A 21,997-nucleotide genomic window follows, 5' to 3' on the forward strand; every position below is an offset into this window, starting at 1 on the left:
AAGGGGTTTTTGAGAGTGGTTGTTAATATGCAAAACACACTGTTGCCACACCCATAACCCAATATCCAGGCTGTCATTTATTGCTGATAAAAAGACAGCTTTTGAACTAAAAACTTCTCTTCTAACTAAAGATCCTTTCATTTCTGAGCTCCACAGAACTACAATCATTCTGGCACTGATTAAAAACCATATTTAACTTTCCTACTTCCTTTCCCAGAACGTTGAGGTTTATTTATATTTTACAAGCCTCACTCTGTGTCATTTTACATCTGATCCTGCAGTTTCTGCAGTGAGCAGCCCTGTGTGTACCTGTCATGTCGAGGGGAGCAGGAGCACACAGCATCCTGTCACGATAATCCTGGCACAGGACAGGAATTCCTTTGGAATTCACTGTGGCATCCACGGGGATGCAGAGCCCTCTGCAGGATGACGAGACAAATTGCTAAAAATGTTAATTTTGGGGAGTGCAGGCACCTGGACAGGGATCATCCACCAGCTCTTCTCCCAAACCTCAGTGACACATAAATTCACCATTTCAATAAAACCATGACACACCTAAAGGTCTGTTTCTAATTTTAAATATACTTCAATTAAAGACAGTATGATTGTGTCTTAAAACTGAAGAAGCAAAAATATTTTGGCACTGTCCCAGTATACCTGCAGCACATCCAGAAAAAGACAGGAGCTTTTTTCCTGAGTTCTGCAGAAAAAACATTAATTCCACAGTCCCAGTTCTTGAATCAGCCAGTCCTGCATGTAACTGATTCAAGCTATTTCTAATCTTGTTCTTTTGAGATTAATTCAGAAATTCAAGACACAAAGCACCATCATCATTCCTTTTGTATTTTTTCCTTCCTCTTCAATACATTTTGCACAAGGATGGAACTGAAAGCAAAAGCCACAAAGGAACATAAAGACAAACACTACCAGTGTTTGAATTACCACAGTGTTTGAATTACCACATTTCAAGTAACACTTTCCAAGCTGGAAGGGTCACTCAGAACCCCCTGGACAACCTTCACCACTCACACACATGTGGGGACCCAGCACCCAAAATGCTCCCAGTGCAAGGATTTTGCCAAGGTCTCTTCTTCCCCACAGCTGAGAACAGTCCCAGCTTTGGGGAAATGAATGAAACACCCAACAGGGATTATTTCCTGGCACCTCTCATAACCCACTACAGTGCTGGCCCCTTCTTCAGGCACTTCTCTGTACTGTATGAAGAAACAGCCACGTGTTTAGGTGAGCTGAAGGTCCATTCCTTGGGTTTTGGCTACACTGAACCCTCCTATTTTGAAGATACATCAGAGATCTGAAGGAAACTCTTAAATAATTAGACACAGCCTGAGAATGACTATGCCATAGCAAACAGACTTTTAGGAATAACTAAAATGTTTTTTAAGATATTGCTTTCTTTGTAAAATTAACTATTTCCCTCCCTTTCAATTGACAAAACAAATAGATCACAGACCCAATTAATATTTAAATGAGTATGTTGCTTCCCTAAAATCAACTTGACACATCACTGAACACTGGCATTGAGCTGCTTCTCTGTCGTGCTAACATGTTAAAGCTGTTTACATCATTAATTTAAAAAGTTATTATAAGGAATTAGCAGCCTCAGCCCCAAGGGCTTTACACTCCTGCACTGATGTAAATAACTCCACAAGGCAGATTGGATGTGAGATCAGATTCTACTTTAAAACAGAAAACCTACCTCTCTGTGGTTTAGTATTTCCAGTGCTTCCTTTCCTTGAGAATCCTTTGTACAACACCCAGACTGTCTTGCCTTAAGCTCTTGATTAATTGACTGCAGCTCTTTGACCATCAGGAGCAGGTCAGCAACCTAAATAACCAGAGGAAGAACAAGCAGAACTGGTAACACCCAAACTAGAGGGCAAACAAATGATGGCAGATAAATCTCCAGCTAAATGCAAACTGCACTGGGTTTTGTATCTGCTCCTGCTTTCATCTCCCTAGGTATGGAAACATGCTGCTCTATTTGTGAATTAGTGTTCAAGGGACCTTCATTTGGAACACTGTAGTTCACAGTCTGTGTCATTCTTATTAAGTTTAGGTAACAAGTTTCACAACTCAGTAGCAAGAACAAACCTGAGGGCACTCACACAAACAGCTGATCTGAGAAGAAACATTTAATGCAATAAAAAACAGCATTACTGGAAAGAAGCAGCATTCAGGAACAAGATGTTCTTCTCCTTCCAAGCCCCTTTAAAAGCCATTCTCATTCTGAGCAGTTTCAGAGACACAGAATCTGACTGGGCAGCTGGGTTCAAAACTCTCATGGCCACAAAGCCATGAAGTGTATCAAGAAGTTTGGAGGAAAAAAGTGAAATCTTTTTATCAGACCAATTAATTTACCTGGAAAACCAGGTCAGCTTTCAGGCACACCCTTTTTCCAGTAAGAAATCACTTATAAATATCTTTTCCTAATGAGTGTCCTTGAGCCTTCTGAAGGGAACATGCTCAGAGATAAAAATGGTGAAACCCCAGAATGGCACTGGGACACAATCTGGGGCTTTTTTAGGGACACCTGTTCCAAGTAAGACAAACTTCCTTCCTTCAGACTACCCACCTCCAGAGCATGAGCACCTGCCTACAATTCAGCTGTCCCTGAGAAACAGAAAAACTTCACTGATGCTCACTCCCAACCAACCATATTCAAAATTATTCCTTGTCATGAACTGGTGCATGGATCAGATGTCACTGTGCAGGATCAGGAGAAAGAGAAGAAGTTTCTGAACTCCAATAAATACTGATTCATTGTTTGCTCTGCATATTTCATCTCTGAATTTCAGTTCTCCTTACACACAATAGAGAATTCACCTCAGGGTTATTTTATAATATGCCCTATTTACCAAAAGATTTGCAAATCCTGGGGTGGAGTGTGCTATACAGTATATAGACACCACCACCTCCATCATTAATAAAGGTACATGAAATACACATTGTGGGATGCTCAAGGCAAAACCTTTCTTTGGAGATGATGTAGATGAAGTCTGAAACTTGTATTGAGTCAAAACCTTGAGTCCAGGTGTCCAAGAGCACAAAACCCTGGCAGGAAATCCCTCAGCTTTCAGCTGGTTCTGAAGCCCATGGGTGTAACAAAGTCTGAGTAGTTCATAAAAGGTGGGCCACAAACCACAGAGATGGGAGCTCCAAATCCTTTCAGAACTACCCAACTGCACCTAAATAAATGTTTCTGTGAGAGACACAGAAACTAGAAACAAAGCAGAATTAAGCCATTAGGAACAGTAAATAATGAAAAAGATCAATACCTTTTTCTTAAGTTCTTCCAGAGACAGATGGTCTATCTGAAGGCTTAAATGGTCTTGTTCTCCTAAACAGATACTCATATAAGATGTTTGATCTCCACAGAAAGATAGAGTTTCATCTGCCAAAATAGCCAAGGACAGATGTTATTTCAGAAATTCCATTTGCAGGAAAACACAGCACAGAATGCACAGGACATTTCCAATAAGAACCTTCCAGTAAGTCTGTGGGAGGCCACTTAGAATGTTTCATTCCCAAAATAAGCTTTCTGTTTAATTGAAAAAAATTTGTCCTCATATTTCTTTGTGTTTCTGTCACACAGACTTGCTGCATTTTCTGTGGCTGTATTTTCTGTGGTTATCAGCACGAGTTGTGAATGTAATTCTGAATTATAATTTACATATTTAGCATTACAATTAGAAATAATTTTTAGGAAGGATAAGTTAGGCATCAATAGTTATTCTATTTTAACTGTAGTTTAACAAGGTCTCAAGGAAAAATGCCAGGTTAGACAAAACTAATGAACTTATTTTGCTTTTGGGTCAAAAGAATGCAGTAATTGGATTGAAAATAGTAACTTATTCACTGCCTCTATAACTGCAGGAATTATTCTAGAAATAAATCTCATTAGATAGGGAGAAAGCATAGGACAAATAGGACAAAGAAGAGAGATGCAAATCCTTCAAATCCTACTCCCAGTTCTGACACCGATCCCGTGGCTGCTGCAAGGACCCAAAAGTCACAAATCATTACTGATTTTCCAGCCTTTACTCCCACCAGCCTCACCCTCAGCACAACAGCTCCTGAGAACCCTGGAGCATTCACAAGATCCTTTGGCCCACCCTGGTTGTTGATTATCTCTGGGCTTTTGAGGTTGGAAACTCTGAAACAGCTGAAGTTTACCTTTTGTCACTTATCAGAGCTGTCAAGTGATGCTAAAATTGAAAATCTAAGTTGAAAGGGGAAGTGAACAGGCTTTACTGTTATTTATATATCCCCTATGGGATAAAACAGAAACATCTTGTACATATGCAGTAAACTATTTAATGATACCCACTTATATTATTCTTTTCTATATCTAAGAATATGCTAAAAACACCTCCCAAGACATACAGCAAAAAAGCCAGAAGCTAAGCTATATTTAAAAGCTCTACTTTTTCTGAATTACTAAGTAACAAAACTTCTAGGTATTTTTTTCTTTCTCAGGGAATACTTCTGTTAGGAGGAGGTTAGCAGTCCCTGAGCCACAAACTCTTTGGGAAGTGATTACACCCCATGGTCAGAAAGTGATCCCATGGCCACCACATGATTGCAAGGCAGGAATCTCTGATTTTTGTGGAAAACAGTAAATTCTGTGGGTACAAAGCTGCAGGCAGCATGAAATGATCCCTGCAGTAGAACTGCCATGGAATTTCTAACATTTGCTGCATGGAAAGAGAGAAAGTCTCCCTCTGTATGTGCCCTGATTGCTCCAAGGCATTCTGTTACAAATCCACCAAATCATCTGTATAGAAAGTCAAAAAGAAATCTTTTTGCATCTTTCAAAAAGAAATATTTTCACACCTTTTTTACTCTCAAATATTTTTTCTTCATGCCAGCAAACTGACTGTAATAAAACCACTTTTCTTTTGTGCTAGAGGAGGGTTGAGCTGGGCATGGATACAAACCTTTGTGGTTTTTCATGTCCTTAATCTGATCTTGTAAAATCTTCTGGAGATTCCTGTTACCTAAAACATCTTCTTCCAGTTGTTTTCTCAACATGAAAATGTTGTTCAGTTCCACTTGCAAGCTATTTATACTGGGACAAAAAGGGACAAGTAAATCTCTTCAGATTCAATTCAAAACATTTCGGTGCGCCCTGGGTTTTTCTCCACTCAGGCTTGCAGCCATTCCCCATTCCCCATGGCTGGATTTCATCCCACACTTCCATCATTCTGATGCATAAGCACAAACAAATCCCTACATAGAAAGAGGAGATTAAATGTTTACATACACAGCATTTTCCTGCTCTTTTGGGCTCTGCTGCCTAAATCAGCTTCCCCATGACAGAGCTCTTCTACCAGCCTCTTTCTGAGCAGTTCTTTTTAAGGAAAATCTAAATTACTATCTTCTAAAAACTGTGCCAGAGAAATATCATTATCACATAATGCTGATGGCTTTGTGTATTCCATTATGTGGTGACCATGGAAACTTTGTTCCCTTGCCACAGAGCTCCACCAGATAATCTAATCCTGCACTTAGGGAAAATATCAAAAGATCCTGTTCCACTGAAAATAGGACCCAGACACAACTAACTGTTTTATTTCTTCATTTATCCACAGTCTGTAAAAAGACCCCTTGAGTTCTAAATTGTCTCAATTGTCTCAGTTACCACAATGGGGCATAAATGTCCAAACTTAGAATTTATAATTTGTCGAGGTGAATTAATTTTTAAAGCAACTTTGCTACTGAAGCTCTCCAGCATCAGCTGCCCCTTGCTACATCTTCCCACACCCTTCAACTACACCAACAAGGCAGTTCTGATCAATCTGTAAAAATATTTTAAGTGCTGAAAATAAACCAACCTGAAATTTCAATAAAATTAAATAAATTTGATTTAATAAAAAATAAATAAGAGGCTGTTACTGAACTCTTTGTATTATTTATTTTTGCATTTACTTCACTTAGTGTTTTAAGATAAATTAAGCTGCTGTAGAATTTCCAAGCCACTGCACTAAATAACAGAGAATTCAGGGATCTTTAAAAAAAATTCAATCCACCTGATGGGAGACTGTACAGGAACACAGAGCACATCACACTTGCATGGGAATATTCAGAGTATTGCAGATGCACATCAATTAAAAAGCTACATGTATGAAAAGCCTCTCAGTCTGTCTCCTGACAAGTGTGCTGTTGTCAGGGGTTCCTGCACAAGGAACTACTGCTTTAAACAATTCTTCCTCATACAAGAGCTTCTTTGAAGTGAGAGCTCTCCTAAATGCTCAGCAAAAAAAGATTAAGAGTAAAACCAAACCAGCACGTGACTAGAAGCCAGGTAAGCACATTTTCTCCTTTCCATGAGTTAAAGGTTTTATAAGAACAAGCCCTGATTCCCCTCTTGGAGAGAGAAGGAATGTCTTGGTCCTGACATCCAGTAACTCATTTTGAAAAATAACCACCCAGGTTGCTTAAAATAAATATTGCCTAAAAGAAGATGTCAGCAAGAAAACAGATGTTTGCCCAAAATCCATGTCACTGCTGATGGCAATTAAACCCAGCTTCCTCATCTGTGTATCTGCAGGGCTTCTTTACCCATTCCCCAGAAGTTTGGGATTCAAGCCTTGATGAAGTTTCCAGCATGTTCCAGCCCCCAGAACTGGGAGATGGAGGAATAAGAGCAGCTCCAAGCCCCAGCTCATTGTGCATCCTCTGCTGTTGGGGCACAACAGGCAGTGACTGCTCCATGCACTCCAAAATCACAGAATCACAGAATTCCCAGGTTGGAAGAGACCTTCAAGATCATCAAGTCCAACCTGTTCCCTGACACCTCAACTCAACCCTGGCACCAAATGCCACATCCAGGCTTTGTTAAACACACCCAGGGATGGTGACTCCACCACCTCCCTGAGCAGCCATTCCAGAACTTTATCACCCTTTCAGTGAAAAACTTATTCCTAATATCCAACCTATATTTCCTTGGCACAGCTTGAGGCTGCGTCCTCTGGTTCTGCCAGTGCTGCCTGGAGAAAGAGCCCAGCCCCAGCTGATTACAACCTCCCTTCAGGAAGGTATAGAGAGTGATAAGGGCACCCCTGAGTCTCCTTTTCTCCAGGCTGAGCACCCCCAGCTCCCTCAGGGGTTCCTCACAGGGTTTGTGTTCCCAGCCCCTCTCCAGCCTCGTTGCCTCCTCTGGACACGCTCATCTCAACGTCCTTCCCAACCTGAGGGGCCCAGAACTGGACACAGCACTCAAAATCCCACCTCAGGGATCAGGACTGATGATCCTGATCCCACAGAAGCTCATTGCAAAAGCCCAGTGATTACACCTGCAGTTCTGGGTTTGCTTATTTGAAAGGCATTCTAGAACAGCCAGTTTCAGAGCTTTGCTGTCATTGCTGTATAGAATGTGGAGCCTCTCCTTGCCCACACAGCAGGAGTCACTGCCAGGTCCCTCTCTTCATATGAAATCAGAAATTATCTCCATCAGCTGACTGCTAGCATTATTCTTCATTATTTTTTCTAGTATCTAAAGCAGATCCTGAGCTGTGGCCAAGCACAAGCTGGCATTGCTGCTAAGTGTTTAACTCACACACAGATCTCATCTAGTCTAGTGCTACTTCTCTTTATGGTTTCCAAACTATAGTGGTCTATAAAATAACTGCAAAATATAAATAAACATTCCCCCAGAGCTGGCAGGTATAAGCCATTGCTTTCAGGAGCTGGCACTCAAATGTTTTAAATACTTCATTAAGAAATTTGCAATTATAGCAGTAAATTATTTATAAAACATTTCAATTCCATTTGTCTACAGACTAAGAATTTTCTTTATCATAACATCTCCTCTTCAACTGCCAAGCAATAACAAGATAGAGAGTAGGCTGCAGATTTCTTTCTGAATTGTTGGGTTCTTTGATTTTAAAAGGTTAAAAACCACTTGCTCCTGCCACCCTTTTCAATGCTTTGCACTGAAAACGTACTATGCAAACTTCAATTACTCTGTTTTGTTTAACCTTCTCCCAAATCTTGCATATTTATATTCTCATCAAAATTCTCACAGAGTCACTTTTAAGATAAGCATTATCTGTATTTTAGGAGTAAAAAAATGGCAAATTGTCCAGTGCCCAAAAGTTCACTGCAATTTGGTTTTACAACAGATGCCAAAACACAAGATTTAAGTATGGAAAATCCGGCTGCTTACTTTGGTACCTAAATGGAAACAGGGCTCATTTGAGATTCCAATCTAAAAAGAAACATTTTCAGAAACATTTTAAGTAATTTAGATAATAGAAACTCACTTACATAAATATTTCTCTTTAGAGACTACTACAGAGAGCTTATAAACAACTGGCCAGAACAAACTAATCTCCAGTAAAGCTGCACATTTTTTTACAACTTCTGACTTTTGCCCTTTGAGTTCAGATTATCCCCCAAAGCAGAAGCACTTACCTATCTGACTCCTTGAAGGTCTTCACTAGAGTAGAATAAATATTCTGTTCTTTCCTTAAAGCAAGGATCAGCCTCTCATATTCAGCTTCTTTATTTTCCTAAATCAAAAGAAGAACATCCTGTGTTTACAACGTGATTTTCATGTCTGTGCCCATGTGTGTGCTTGTGTCCTGAAGCACTTGTGGAAGCAGCTGAAATCCCAATTTTCTGAACAGGATCACCAACATGGATCTGAGAACCATTCACTGCCCTTAAATCCAGCTGTTATTGAGGGAGGCAAAGGGTGTTTCCCTGTGTACCCACCATGAGTGAATCACACACCCCAACAGGGCTCCAGCATTTCTCTCACAGCCTCAGGAGTTTCCCCCATCCCCAACAAAAGCATCCTCACTCCCAAAGTTCCCACAACAGGAACAACCTGGCAGGCAGCTACCCCAGAGGAGGGCAAGGGGAGCAAACAAGCCAAAGCTCCAAGCACACATTTTAGAACAAGTCCTCTTTGTGTTCTGGATAAAATTGGCTTTTTTTGGGGTGAGAAGATCCAGCAAATTCTGTTCCCACTCTGAACAAGAAGGATTATATTGAGCCCCAAATAAAGGATGAACATATCAGACACTGCATAAGTCAGTTTTCTGCACACTACAAGCTGCTGCTTCACTCGTGTGAAGAAAAGAAAATGGTTTATCTACAGTCTTGCTCACAGAAAGGATGATATTATTATTATAAGAATAAACATAAACTCTCATGGTACATTCTCAGTAAGGATCCTCTAATTTCCCCAGACTTTTTCACTCCAAAACAACCAGAGAGTCATTTTTTCAGCAGGAAGTAAAAAATGCAGCTATTTAATGGAGTATTTTCTTGCACTTACTATGTAAAAGTATCTAAGATATCAGTCATTTCCAAAGAGAAAATAACTGGGATATTATAGCAAATTTAGATGAATTAATATCGGGCACAAATTCTGCCTCTGTTAAAGAATTTTTGGTTCTCTCTATTTTCTATTTTGACTGAAAACTGGAAGGAGGAACAAAAAAGGTGCCACGGCTTAGGGAGAATTTCAGCTAAGGGAACTCTTAAGAGATACTAAATCATTAGTGAACAGATCATTAACAAGGAAGAAACCTACACCCAGGAGTTTTCAGCAGCTGTTATCATTCCAACTGCAATTCCTAAGGAGGAAATTGCAACCACAAAAAATTCAGCTACAACAGAATCTCGTTAGTTCACACTAAAGATGCAAAGACTGCTAATTTGAACAATTCAGTGTTCTGCAAAGTAAACAGCACAAAAGCAAGGACAACCGGTGTTTACTTTTAATTATTTACACTCTTACTTCACAATATGCCAGCAAGTATGTTAAATAATATTTTGCAAGTGTAATCAAGCTGTGCTCAGGTGACTCCAGTTAAGGGAACCTGCCTGGCAGGTCCTGCTGCAGCTCCTACCACTGATGCTCCAGAGTCTTTGAAGAAGTGACCTTGCCTTTGGACAGGTGCTCCATGTCCAGCTGCCATCATCTTCCTTGAGAAAGTCTCATTAGTAAAGAAATGAAAAAGCTTTCTCCACCATTACTGTGTACCAGTCTAATTATTTTACCCTTGCCTGATGCTTTTAGAAACCTTGATGCACCAGGCTGCAGACAACACAAAAAGAGACAGGAAATGTACCTTCAAAAGCAGCTCATTTGTTCAATGATCTGTCCACCAGGATGCACTGATGGAGTCAGGCACTGATTCCAAAATTTAACAGTACCTAAAGGCTGTATCTAAGAGACATTTCCAGGTTCTAGTGCAATTTAGACATTAAATACTATTCTGTATCAAAGTGAAAAATCCTGAGCTTCACATCTAATTTATTATCTAGATGAGCAGAGGAAGAGCTCCCAGCAAAGCTGCTGACTGAGCATGGAGAAACACAAAAACAGATGGAGGTGGGTGATCCAGAGGCCAGTAATAAAATAATCTCATGAAAAAAAAAGTTTAAAAGTACATCTTGCAGCCTAAATTAAGGAGTCTTATCAACGTGCTGGAATCTCAGCCTTTCAAGAACAGACATTAAGCAAGAAATACATGGGTTGTAATTTAAGTTGGAAAAGTTTGATCACAAACACTGACCAATGACGTAGAAAGCAACAGAAAAAAATTAATCTTTTTACTTAATTTAGTTGTTTCACAGTCTGTTAAAAGTTCTAGTGAACTCTTCCATATGTCTGATCCAAACCTTGCAATTATTACTGAAGACACTGCAGAATTCTATCCTAATTAAAGCTCTTTCTGAAGCCTGGCAGAGCACTGTCATTGTGCAGAGTTAGTGAGCACAAATGAGGGAAGGAATGGCTGCTGCATGAACAAAGCAGTGCCACACACAAACCCTGTTCCTTTTAGGATTCACATGTTGGGTTCTCCATTTGTACCAAAATCTCAGTAACCTCATGAAATCCTCCCAACTCTTTCTGCCCAACAGGAGACACGAGCTGTTTCTTAATTCCAAATGTCACAGGCTATACACAAATTATTAAATTCTAAATTCAACTACCTAGGTAAAGGTTAGCAAAATCACGAGGAAGTGTTCCTGATTTTTTCAGAATCTTTCATGAATAATAAGGATGAGGAGATGCAGCATGAACATCCCTTTTTTTTTGTACATTATTACTGTCATTTCTAAATAACGTGTAGGAGTGAATTATTTCAATCAACTCCCCGACGGTACACAAAACATAAGGCAGCTCTGTAACTTAAATAGACTGTAATGCTGTGGGAGTTAATGAAACATTAAACCTCTTGACACATGGTGTGAGGGAAAATGTGTTAGAGGAGATAGTTGCAAGACATCCAGGACCATATTGCAGTGAAGGATTTATATTCCTGTGAAAGGAGGCAATCTAATATGTTAAAGTCTGTATTTAAGTCTGAAATACTATTCCTAAGCAGCAGTGGTGGAAAACATAACTTATTTTCATTAAAGGTTCCTTAGATTGTAAGCAATGAAAGTAAAAGGTTTATACCCCCCCCAATAAATAAATTATTGGCAAGGTCACAAGAATCTCTGGTTACCTCACTGAATGTTCTCGTGCTCCCAACCACCCTCAGGATCATTTCAAAATCTCTGAAGGTTAAAGGATAAATGACTGAGGGAAGGATATTAGCTATACCTCCTCACTGATCCATCCATTCATCCATCACTAGAATTTGGTCATTTCTTCCAATTTCTAAATTCCTTGTCTGTAAAACACATTTAACTCAGACTTCAGAGATCCCCGAGTCAGAAGTTGCCAGACTCCCCTAATTATCAATGCCCTCACTCACTCTCTCTAGACCATGACAGTGGCTCAAAAATCCAAACTCCAAAATTAGAACCTGTAATTTATCTTTCCTGGCCTGGCCAAGGCACCAAGCAGAGCTCTGAGTGTTGGTTGCTTTAAAATGTATCATTACATTAAAATAAAGTACAAAGATCTGCCGAAAGAGAGAAAAGTTCTGCATCTCTCCAATCAATTTCTTCAACTTTAAAAGCTCGCTGAGGCTGAAGAACCTGGTTTCTGTGCCCTCTCGTGGGGAGGATCCAGCTGTGGGTTTGTTGAGAGTCAGTGCAGCACAGCAAAGCCATCCTAGAGTGCCAGGCAGCCAATGAGAGCAGAGCTCTGGCTAATCTGTGTCCAAAAACCGTGATTAATATGCCCAAGTGGGTCCTTGCAGGAGATAGGTGACACAGAGGTTGAGCTGGGAGGACAATGGGCTGTGATTAGCTATTGTTCAGTCACTGAGTGCACAGAGCAGAGAATGGGCTGTGATTAGAAGGTGGGTCTGGGTGATTTCCTGCACTGCTCCTGCCCTGGTTACCCACCTGAACAGAGGGAGGGGTACACAGGCAAGTCACTGTTTGATTTCCATTAATTCCCTGTGATTTTCCATCCTAGGTCCCTTTGTGACAGAAGTTAGGTGCATGCACTGCAGTTTGTTGTGCAGAAGTGGAATTTCCCCCCAGCCTTTCCCAGACCATTTTCTGTGTCTGCACGTTCACATGTACTGGGATAAACCTTCACTGCTGCCCAGGCAAACAGGACTGCAGCTCCTTTTCTCTGAGCTGGTCACACAACCAGGACTCCACATGTTCTTGTCTCTCCCATGGTTAATTATAGTGCCCTTCACATTCATCATCTCATCACCAGACTGTTCAGAATGTGACCCAAACACTGCATTTATGTTTCCTTTGCCATTGGCTCCTTTTATTTTGAACTTCCTTGAGAAAGTCTTGTTAATGACTGACACATTATCAAAGAAATGAAAAAGCTTTCTCCACCATTACTGTGTACCAGTCTAATTATTTTACCCTTGCCTGATGCTTTTAGAAACCTTGACACACCAGGCTGCAAACAACACAAAAAGAGACAGGAAATGTATCTTCAAAAGCAGCTCATTTGTTCAATAATCTGTACACCATGATGCACTGATGGAGTCAGGCAGTGATTCAAAAATTTAACAGTACCTGACTTCTTTTTGCTAGAGCAGAATGGAGGGTAAAGAGAGAAGGAAGTACTTCTAAAACTAAAATTTTGAATTTTGACCTCTCACTTCAGGTACAAATCATTTCAATTCATGGCATCAAATAAAGTAATGGGCATATATTGCTCATTCTTTTTTAATATACATATTTCTGTACAAATTCTTCTTTGCTTTAAAGCAGTTTTCTTCTTGCCCTGGACATGTTTTCACTCCTACCTGTATTTATCCTCACATTCCATTTATCTCCTGTGGGCACCAGCTCTGTGCAATCTTTCCCTTATCTATCCAAATTACACAAACTCCTCTCTGCACCTCTCTCCAGAAATGCAGATATCCTCCCACTCAGTGAATTATGTCTGCCCTAACCACCAAAAAACCCTACCTCTTTATAGCAGGCAAAACATCTGAAAGTAGGGAATTTAGTGATGCCATATAAATTCATCAGAGCACGAACATGGTGAATTACAACATATATCAGTCCACAGCTTTGAAGCCAAAGTCAAAATTCTCTTCAATTTGAAGTTCAGGTACTTACCTGCAAATGATCAGTTATGCAAAACTCACCTCCAGCTCCCTGACTATCTTGATAATTGACTGTTGAGTCTGTGCAGCACATTTCTCCTCCACCAAGCCCTCATTTTTCAGTTCAAGTTCTTCATTAGCTCTTAAAAGGTTCTTGCACTTATTCTGGAGCTCCTGCAGCTCTGCATCCTTTTCTTTAACTGTTCCATCAAGTCTCTAACAAAAGAAAACAGGCATTTTTACAAAATTTACTCTAATTTGAAACTGCAAAATACAAAACCTAACAAAACTCAGAAGAATATTCAAGGATGACCCGGAACATGTTATTTACACACCTTGCAAAAAGAGCTCAATTTAAGACACCAGAAGCAAAACCAAAAGATACAAAGAAGCTTCCCCCACCTATGCAACCTTTTCAGTATTAAAAAATTAAGTCAAGGCATGCACCTTTGTCTCCAGGTACAGAGCAACCTCAACTCCTCTCTGCATTGCTGGCTGAATACCACTACCACCTTTTTTACTCTGTGCAAACTGAGCAGGGCCCTGTTACCATTCAGGCAGGAACCTTCTCATAGAGGATATTTGAGGCCCCCAGAAAAGAAGATAAAATATTTCAGTATCTATTCATCAATTTCCACTTTGTGCACAATAAACTGAAAATCATGATCACTTCAGAGCTTTTACAACAGTGACAATCCTACATAAGTATTAGTAAAGCTTTCTTCCCCCTCTGTCCACACGCTTCACAAAACCCTAACAAGAAATCCTGGTGAATGTCACACACTCTGTAATTACAGGTCTGTTCTGCAAATACAGTATTATGAGAAGTGAAGGATTATCTTCAAAATCAACAATAACTCCAACTACAAACGTGATTTTGAAATAATTCCCCACACAAAATCAAATGATAACTTTCCATTTTTCATTTCAGAGCAAGTCTACCTACCTGAAGCAGCAGATCCTTGTGATTGACACTGTCTGTCAGCTGCCTTATAACAAGTTCTTGGCTCTGCAGCTTCTGATTGCTTTCACTCAAAAGAATATTGTAATGGTGTTCAACTGCTTTTTCTTTCTCAGTCATTTCACCATGTAATTTCTCTAGCTGATTTCTAAGGTCCTACAAAAAAAAAAGAAACTGAATATGCAGCAAATCAACTTTAAAGAAAGTTTAAGACTAACAACCCACACTGTCACTGAAGAATGTACTGAAGCCACTTTCTCTTGGCATAAATGAAAACAATTAAAGAAAGAACAACTTTCAAATAAGATGTCAGTATTTTCTTCCATAAATCTAGGTTGTTGTTTAAATGCTTTTCATACAAAATGGCTGGTCTCCAAGGCTGTTGGGAATATTATGCACATAGATGTTGTCAGAATGAACATTCACTTCTGAGTCAATTTACTCTCTGGCTAGAAATAGGAGAAAATTGCTTACAGGTGATTCATTTTGTCATTTGCCTTTTTTCTCATCACACCATGAAAATTGTTGCACACTGGTTACTTTGGCATCAAACAAAAGGTCAGAAACATTAAAACTTTTTCCTTTTGACAAGAACACAAACTTCAAATGACCAACCAGGTCAAGCTCATGATCAGAAGGGATGAACAGAACTTGATCTTGGCTCTGGCTCTGTTAATTACTTCCTGCAGCTCCAAGATTAGCTGTATTACCTCCACATCTCAGCTTCCCAGCAGAGAAATGTGGACATTCTGCTCCTAAAGCACAGGAACAATCTCTTTCAACAGCTTCTACACAGCAGCAAGTCCCAAGGGCTCTGAGATCTGTTAGGACCAGATTGAAATGCTGCAATGGAAGAGCAGCAGCTCCTGGGCTGCACCAACCACAGCCCCAGCTCTGCTCTGCAGCCCCACTGATCTGTCCCAATCCAGCTTTCCATGGGGTTTCAAAGTCTGGCCATCTGACAAAGCCTTGGGTGCCAAGAAGTAACATCAAACAATTCCTGTTCCTGACACTCTGCTAGGCACCAGGACAATCACTACATCTCTGTGAATATATGAGATTATCAGCATGGAATTTACAGTCAGCTCATAGTTAGAGTGGAAAATATTTAAGGGCACAGGGCAGTAGGAAAATTTCCAAGGTGGCTTCTCTGTCCTTCCACCTTCTCTCCCACCACCATTGTTTTGTGTCACTTCCAACATTTTTGCTGGTTGGTTGGGGAATTTCAACACTGTCAACTGAAGGAGGCAAAGCTTGCATAGACTCCAGCCTAATTTTATAAACTTTTCCTCTACTGCACAGATTGTGTGGAAGAAAGAGAGGTAGAAACTTGAAACACAGGAGCTGTTACCTAAAATTAAACAATTAAAACTTGCAACTTTATACTATCTAAACTTCTGTTCAGACCCAAAGAACCAGGTAACACAGCCTACATCTTCAAATAAATGTTTGCTACTTATTCCCCAAAAGGGCCCATTTGTGAAGTAGCATGAGCCCTTTAAATAGTTTGCACATATGGTAGTCACTTATAAACTTTATTTTTACCTCCATTGGGATTTAAAATTTAATAGTTGTTTCTTATTCTAAGTCCAAAGAAATAGCACTAGTGACATTTTAATTGTAGTCTCTTTAAAAACTGTTTTATGTCCTTTTCTTGACTTAATTACCTTGCTTCATGCAGGTTCACATCAAATCCTTAACATCACTTTATTACTTCACTGTTTTATTTCTGTTTATTTTGCACATTAAATGCAAAATGTCATTTACAAAGCCTTTTGGTTTACTTACTTCATTTTAGCTTCATCTCCAGGTTTCAGCTAAGAAACACCGAACAGCTCCCAAAACCCCCTCAAATGTTATTCAAAGAATGATTACACCCTGACCCTCAGTTCTACAAACTGGTTTTTTTTCAGGAGCAAAAGAACTACTTGCTTGACTAAGAAAACTGAAGAACAGCAGAATCAGGTCCAAGTTTTGTCTAGATACCCAAACTCTCCAATATGTTCCTGTTTTTCCCTAACTGCTGCCTATAAATACAAACTGCAGTGGGAAGCTCTGATAATTGCAAAGGCTTTTGGCTCCAAGTTGTGGAACTCTTCAAGTGGGTCACATTAAACCTATTCCCACACAGCACTGGAATTGGAAGCAAAGGATCAACAGCAGTGTTATCACATTCCCTGTGCTGCAAAGGTCACTCCTTGGCTTTTTTAAATGTTATTTTTATACTATCATGTTACTGAGTGGCTTGAACTGACACATTACCTGTAATTAAACTTCAGGGGACTTTTCATCTGGCCTGCAACTTCAAGTGACCAACACTGTGACTCTTAGTGAAAAGCAGAAGCAGCTTGAAGGTGACAGACATGCAGAGTTAGAAAGATGCTGCTGCAACAACTGTACTCCACCTGTTATCTCATCTCAGTCCTCCTGGTGCACAGCACCTGTCAGGTGCAGAAACCAGATTTCTGCCCTAAAACAGCAGAACTCAGTAATGGGCAGGTTTATGGGAAGAGCTGGACTGACAAGGGATGTAATTGTGGAAAAAGTAGAACAGCCTGTGTGAAATTTCCAATTTGCACATAACTTTGCCTCTCCTATTTCTGCCCTCAGAACTCCCTAAATCCTTCCCAAGGCAAGCTAAAGGTGAGACTGAAAATTACCTTCTTTGCATGAGCTGGAATTGTGTAACACACCAAACTATCCATCACTGTAGCGGGCTGCTTGAACTCATTGACCACTCAAATTGTCTGGGAGAAAATCTATTGCTTTCTATACATTGACTTGCAAGGGTAATATAGTACCTACAGCTCTCAGAGCATAAACTTTGCAATTCTCTCTGCCAACCTTTTCCCCAAGAGACTTTCCTATGATTAATGATAGCTGAACTAAGAAAAATGAATGTGAAACACTCTAATATAGAAGGCTGGAGCAGATGCCTCCCCCTCCTTGTCAGATGAAAACCAGTTTGGTGAATAATTAAGTTGTGAAGCTCCAAAACCTTCCTCTCAGGCTAAACTACAGCTAGGAAGACTAAATAATAAATTCTGCCTAATGAGTTATTATGCATTTCCCCAACCAACTGATCAAATATGAATATCTAGTAAATACACTTGAACTGTCTACATTTAGGCCTGGAGAGAGAATGTGAAGTGTTTAGTCATGTAAATTTGAACAAACTTCTCAAGGAAGAAGCATTCCACCCCTGTTACAGGCACAGCACCATGATAGCCATGAACAACATCAAGGATGAGATGTTCATTCCTCACCAACAGTGTGTAAAAATAAAAGTCCAAAGTTTCTTGTTCCAAAGAGCTTTAAGTGATGTTTAACAGCATCTTGATAGTGATGCTTAACAACAGCTTTTGGAAAGGACAGAACAGAAAGAGCTTTAAAAGCTCTTTCAGATACCTTTTAAAGTTGCCCACCCTAAGGCTGGGACATGGTTCAAGAATATCTAAACCCATTAATCCAAGAAACTGCTAAAATTGGACCAAGTCTGTGATGGGGATGATCAGCTCACATGTAACAATCTCACTTGTTGGAGTTTCACCTTCTTCCCCTCCAGAACAGTAATGCCCAATTCACGCCCAGACTAACTGGGTTTACAGCAGGCCATGAAATACATTTTAGGGGGGGTTGTTTGTTGGGGTGTTTGGGTTTTTTAATGAATATATGCAAAAATTTAGCATTACCTGCTACACCCAATTATAGTATATGGGAAGTCACTGCAAATTTCCCTGTGAATGAGTGAAGAGCTAGGGAAGCAGTTCATTACAGAAATTGAGGGCATTTTCTACAGTTTATACACTTTTTTGCTAACTTTATTCCAACAAAATAGAAACACTGATGAATAGGCATCTTGGAGCATAAATAGAACTGAGTTTTTAAGGCTGTCTCATAAAAAGTTTGCAGCAGATCACTGAAGCAGTCTCCTATTTGTCAAAGAGCAAAATCTCACAGCATATTGTTTAACTCCCACATATCTACTACTTAATGGGCAACACTTCACAGGCAATGTGGTTCTATCCAATGTACTTGCAGCTCTGAAATTGAAGCAGCTGTTCTGCAAGGAGTAGGAAATAGGTTAGGGATATAATTTTTATAAGACTGCTCATCTTTTGGCAGGAATGCTTTTCCCCAAGGAGCTCATCTTTACATGAAAAACTTGGACATAATGGAGTCAAACAGGGCTTCTGTAATCCAGCTAACTTCAAATCCCCTAGCAACTCCCTCCTCAGTCCTATTTTTCCTGTCTTTCCTGTACAGTTATATTCTAGCTGCCCTGAAAGATGAAAAAAAAATCTGAATAGAGAAGACAGTTAAATATAAAATACTTCAAATCAATAAATGTTCTTTGTGGCTGTTTTACTGACAGCAGCGATCTGTTCTCGCTCTCCTTAACATCAACGCCCCAAAGAAATCTCAAAGCACACCAAAGATAGAGATTTTGTGATGGCAGCCAAACCACAGTTGACAATCAAACAAAAATGCCTTAAATTGGGAGTAGGAGGGGGAGAGGAACTTCATTTATTTGTAGGTAAAGAGACCCCTCTGCTGGTTTATAGGAATAGTGCAGGAGCAGCAATTTCCACGTCTCCCTGCTTTATTAAGGTCCTTATTTAATAATGGAACCAAAACATCTAGTGAATAAAGACAGGCTCATTAAATCTTTTATGTAATTTAATAGAGCAGGAGACTAATCCCTAACTGAGGAGGATCAGACTGTGGATGCAAGCAGGACTCTGCCCATTATGCAAATGCTGCCCTCGTGGAAGCAATGGTGAGAAGACTTTAACAAAATCCACATGACAGAGCATTCAGGTGAGAAGTGGTTTGTGTCACAGCCTCAGCAGAAGGTGCATCCTTTTTCCAAATGAAGAAAAGGAGAAACTTGGTCATTCACTTTGCTGCATCAGCTGTGAGTGCTGGGAGCAGGAGAGCTCATCTGAATGCCCACAGCAAGGTAAAAACCCTCAAGAGAATACGAAGCAGCAGAATTAATGAACAGCACCTCATTTTTATGTTAAACTGTGATCAATTAATCCTGTGCTTTGGGTCTTTTACAAGCAGAAGTTATTTAATATACAGCCTTTAAGTAACCCTGCTAGAAGAGCAGAGAGCAGGCTGAGGTTTGACTCCAGGTCACAATTAGAAGAAAGTTTAAGTAGTGAAATTTAAGATAATCTATAGACATGCAACAGGAAAAATATGGCAGAAATGTAAACATACATCATCCTGATGTTCAGATTCTCCCATCAGAAAAACTGGACCAACAGTAACCAGTTACCATTTCTAAAGGTTAATGGTTTTTTTCCCTAGGACCTAACTATCAAAATTATATTTAAAATATTATTCTGTGCAGATTATGGGCCAGAATTTTCCTCAATCTTCACACACAGCATTAGACAGTGTCAGGCATTTCCTTCCCAAAAGTTATTTAAATTAAAAACCTAATTTAGTTAGAAAAGGACCTGCTAAAGCACTGAATGATTTCTAGACTTTAGGAAATAAAGCAAAAACGTGATAATAACATTAATGGTTTTGTCACTTCTGCTCTTCTGCAGTTGTGCTTCATCCAGCTCCTTCTCCATTTTCTCTCTTTCCAAATTCAGATCACTCAGCTCCTGCCCAGTGACTTTAATGATCCTCTGCAGCCTGCGGTTCTCAGCGTCCTTGGTGAGGTTCTCTGAGCGCAGCTCTGCCAGCAGAGTCTCCTTCTCCATCAGCAGAGCCTGGTAATCTGCAGCACCCTGAAACACACAACAGCATTCAGCCTCCAGAAGGGGTTTTCTGGAGCCTGGGAGTCTTTACCACCATTGCATCCCACAGCCCTGCTCCTCTTCCCAGTGTTATCAGAACTGGGGGGCAAAGAAACAGTGAAACGACAGAACAAGGAAAGTGTAACACTAAAAACTTCCTCTAGTGATGTAACAAAACTTCCTCAGGGCAGGCTGAGGAAGTTTCAAGTGACAAAGAATGAGACAAAGGGTGACATGCAAAGGAGCCCACAGTGCAGACAAGGTCATGGCAGTATTATTGATTCACAGAGCTTTAATTACATCCAACTATTTCTGGACTAGAGTCCAGTTGCAATCTGGACTAGGGCAGGAAGTTACTGAGTCTTTCATGGAATCACAGAATTAAGATTAGAAAAGACCTTTAGGATGGAGTAGAGCTGCCAGCCCAGCACCAGCACCGTGCTCAGCACCAACCCACATCCCCAAGTGCCACAGCTGCACATTTCTGGGACGGTGACTGCACCCTTCCCCTTGGCACAGATCTATTTTGTGCTCAACCACACACTGCTACAAGTGGCCCTGGAGCAGAGCAGAGGTGACAGGAGCAGAGGGCTCTGCAGCACCTTTTACTCACAGAGAGCTGCCTTCAGCTCAGGGCTGGAGCTAAGGAGCAGAGTGATGAGGAGCAGGACTCACTCTGCAGCGTGGGCTCTGTGGGCAGCAGGGATCAGTTGCACACTTCTTAAACTCAGAACTTTTTTAAAAAAATCATCAAGTCCCTTTTCTCCTTCACACACACACACACAAAAAGCATTACTAATTCACATTTTCACAAATAACATTCCGGTGTTTTATAAATAAAAGTGGTTTCACGTTTATTCACATATAAATAAATCCAAGCAGGTGTCTCACACCCAGTTCAACTCTAATAGGAAGCCTGTGCTGGCACCATAATTTTGGGAAAAAAGCTCAAGAAAACCTCAGCTCCCCAGATAGTTGTGTCTTTATTTTTAAATTACTCTGCTATTACATTAGCAGATTCTCAATTTGTTTAGAATTATAAAAAAATCCAAAAAACAAGAAGGAGAAACAAGGTAAGTTATTTTAACATTCTATTGTTCAAATAATTTTATTTAGGATTTTTTTTCAAAGTAATAAACACTAAGAACTTTAAAACAACATTTTAAACAGATTTCCATTCCTCTGCTTTCGAAGACAGCAAGCACTGCCTGCTGTGTGGATTTACAGAGAAGGAAGGAGCAGGAAGGGGGGAAATCACAACAAATTGCTTGTTCTTACCTTGAATTTTTGGACATGTGCCTTGTGAGTTGCCTCTCTTGCCTTAGCCAATGAAGCATTTAACTCTTCAATTTCAGAAGCCAGCTCCTCATTCTTTAAATAAAGTGAAATGAATATTATGTAGGAAAAGTTATTTCCAAGGGATGGCAATGCAGTAATTTCTACCCCATCTCATTAAACATTCATCCAACTACACAAAACACTTACAAGAACACCAAATACATCATAGTAAATTTTATATAAAGAAATTCTTGCTCTTATATACTCACTAGACTGCCTATCACTCAAGTGAAGTACTTCCCACTCTTCCACACAATCTGAATTTCAGCTGATGTTGACCTCTCTCATTTTAGCTGCCTTTGACAGCTCCACTTACTCAACAACATAAAATACCCCTCAGATCTTCTAAATGGTGCTCAGAGCTGATAAAAATCAGTATGCAGCTGAAAACATTTTTCTTTCAGCCTCTTAAGGGAGGAAGATACTTAACTGATACTTTCTCCTCTTCCTCTCTCCTTCAGTCCAAGAGCCCAAAC

The 21,997-nt window shown here is 40.0% G+C and overlaps 1 protein-coding gene across 4 annotated transcripts in view; it reads right to left on the reverse strand.

Moving 5' to 3' along the window:
• CDK5RAP2 (CDK5 regulatory subunit associated protein 2) overlaps positions 1 to 21,997 on the reverse strand; it is a 71,182-nt gene that overhangs the window by 38,204 nt on the left and 10,981 nt on the right. For all 4 annotated transcript variants that reach the window (XM_077189110.1, XM_077189109.1, XM_054646555.2 and 1 more), the window contains exons 11-18: positions 21,462 to 21,554; positions 19,956 to 20,174; positions 14,410 to 14,580; positions 13,506 to 13,679; positions 8,437 to 8,534; positions 4,959 to 5,089; positions 3,297 to 3,412; positions 1,718 to 1,846 (exon numbers count right to left, since the gene is read on the reverse strand). In XM_077189110.1, coding sequence (XP_077045225.1) covers positions 1,718 to 1,846; positions 3,297 to 3,412; positions 4,959 to 5,089; positions 8,437 to 8,534; positions 13,506 to 13,679; positions 14,410 to 14,580; positions 19,956 to 20,174; positions 21,462 to 21,554 — 1,131 coding nt within the window. The remainder of the gene's footprint in view (positions 1 to 1,717; positions 1,847 to 3,296; positions 3,413 to 4,958; positions 5,090 to 8,436; positions 8,535 to 13,505; positions 13,680 to 14,409; positions 14,581 to 19,955; positions 20,175 to 21,461; positions 21,555 to 21,997) is intronic.

Source organism: Agelaius phoeniceus, chromosome 21, assembly GCF_051311805.1.
Source record: "Agelaius phoeniceus isolate bAgePho1 chromosome 21, bAgePho1.hap1, whole genome shotgun sequence".
Taxonomy (NCBI): domain Eukaryota; kingdom Metazoa; phylum Chordata; class Aves; order Passeriformes; family Icteridae; genus Agelaius; species Agelaius phoeniceus.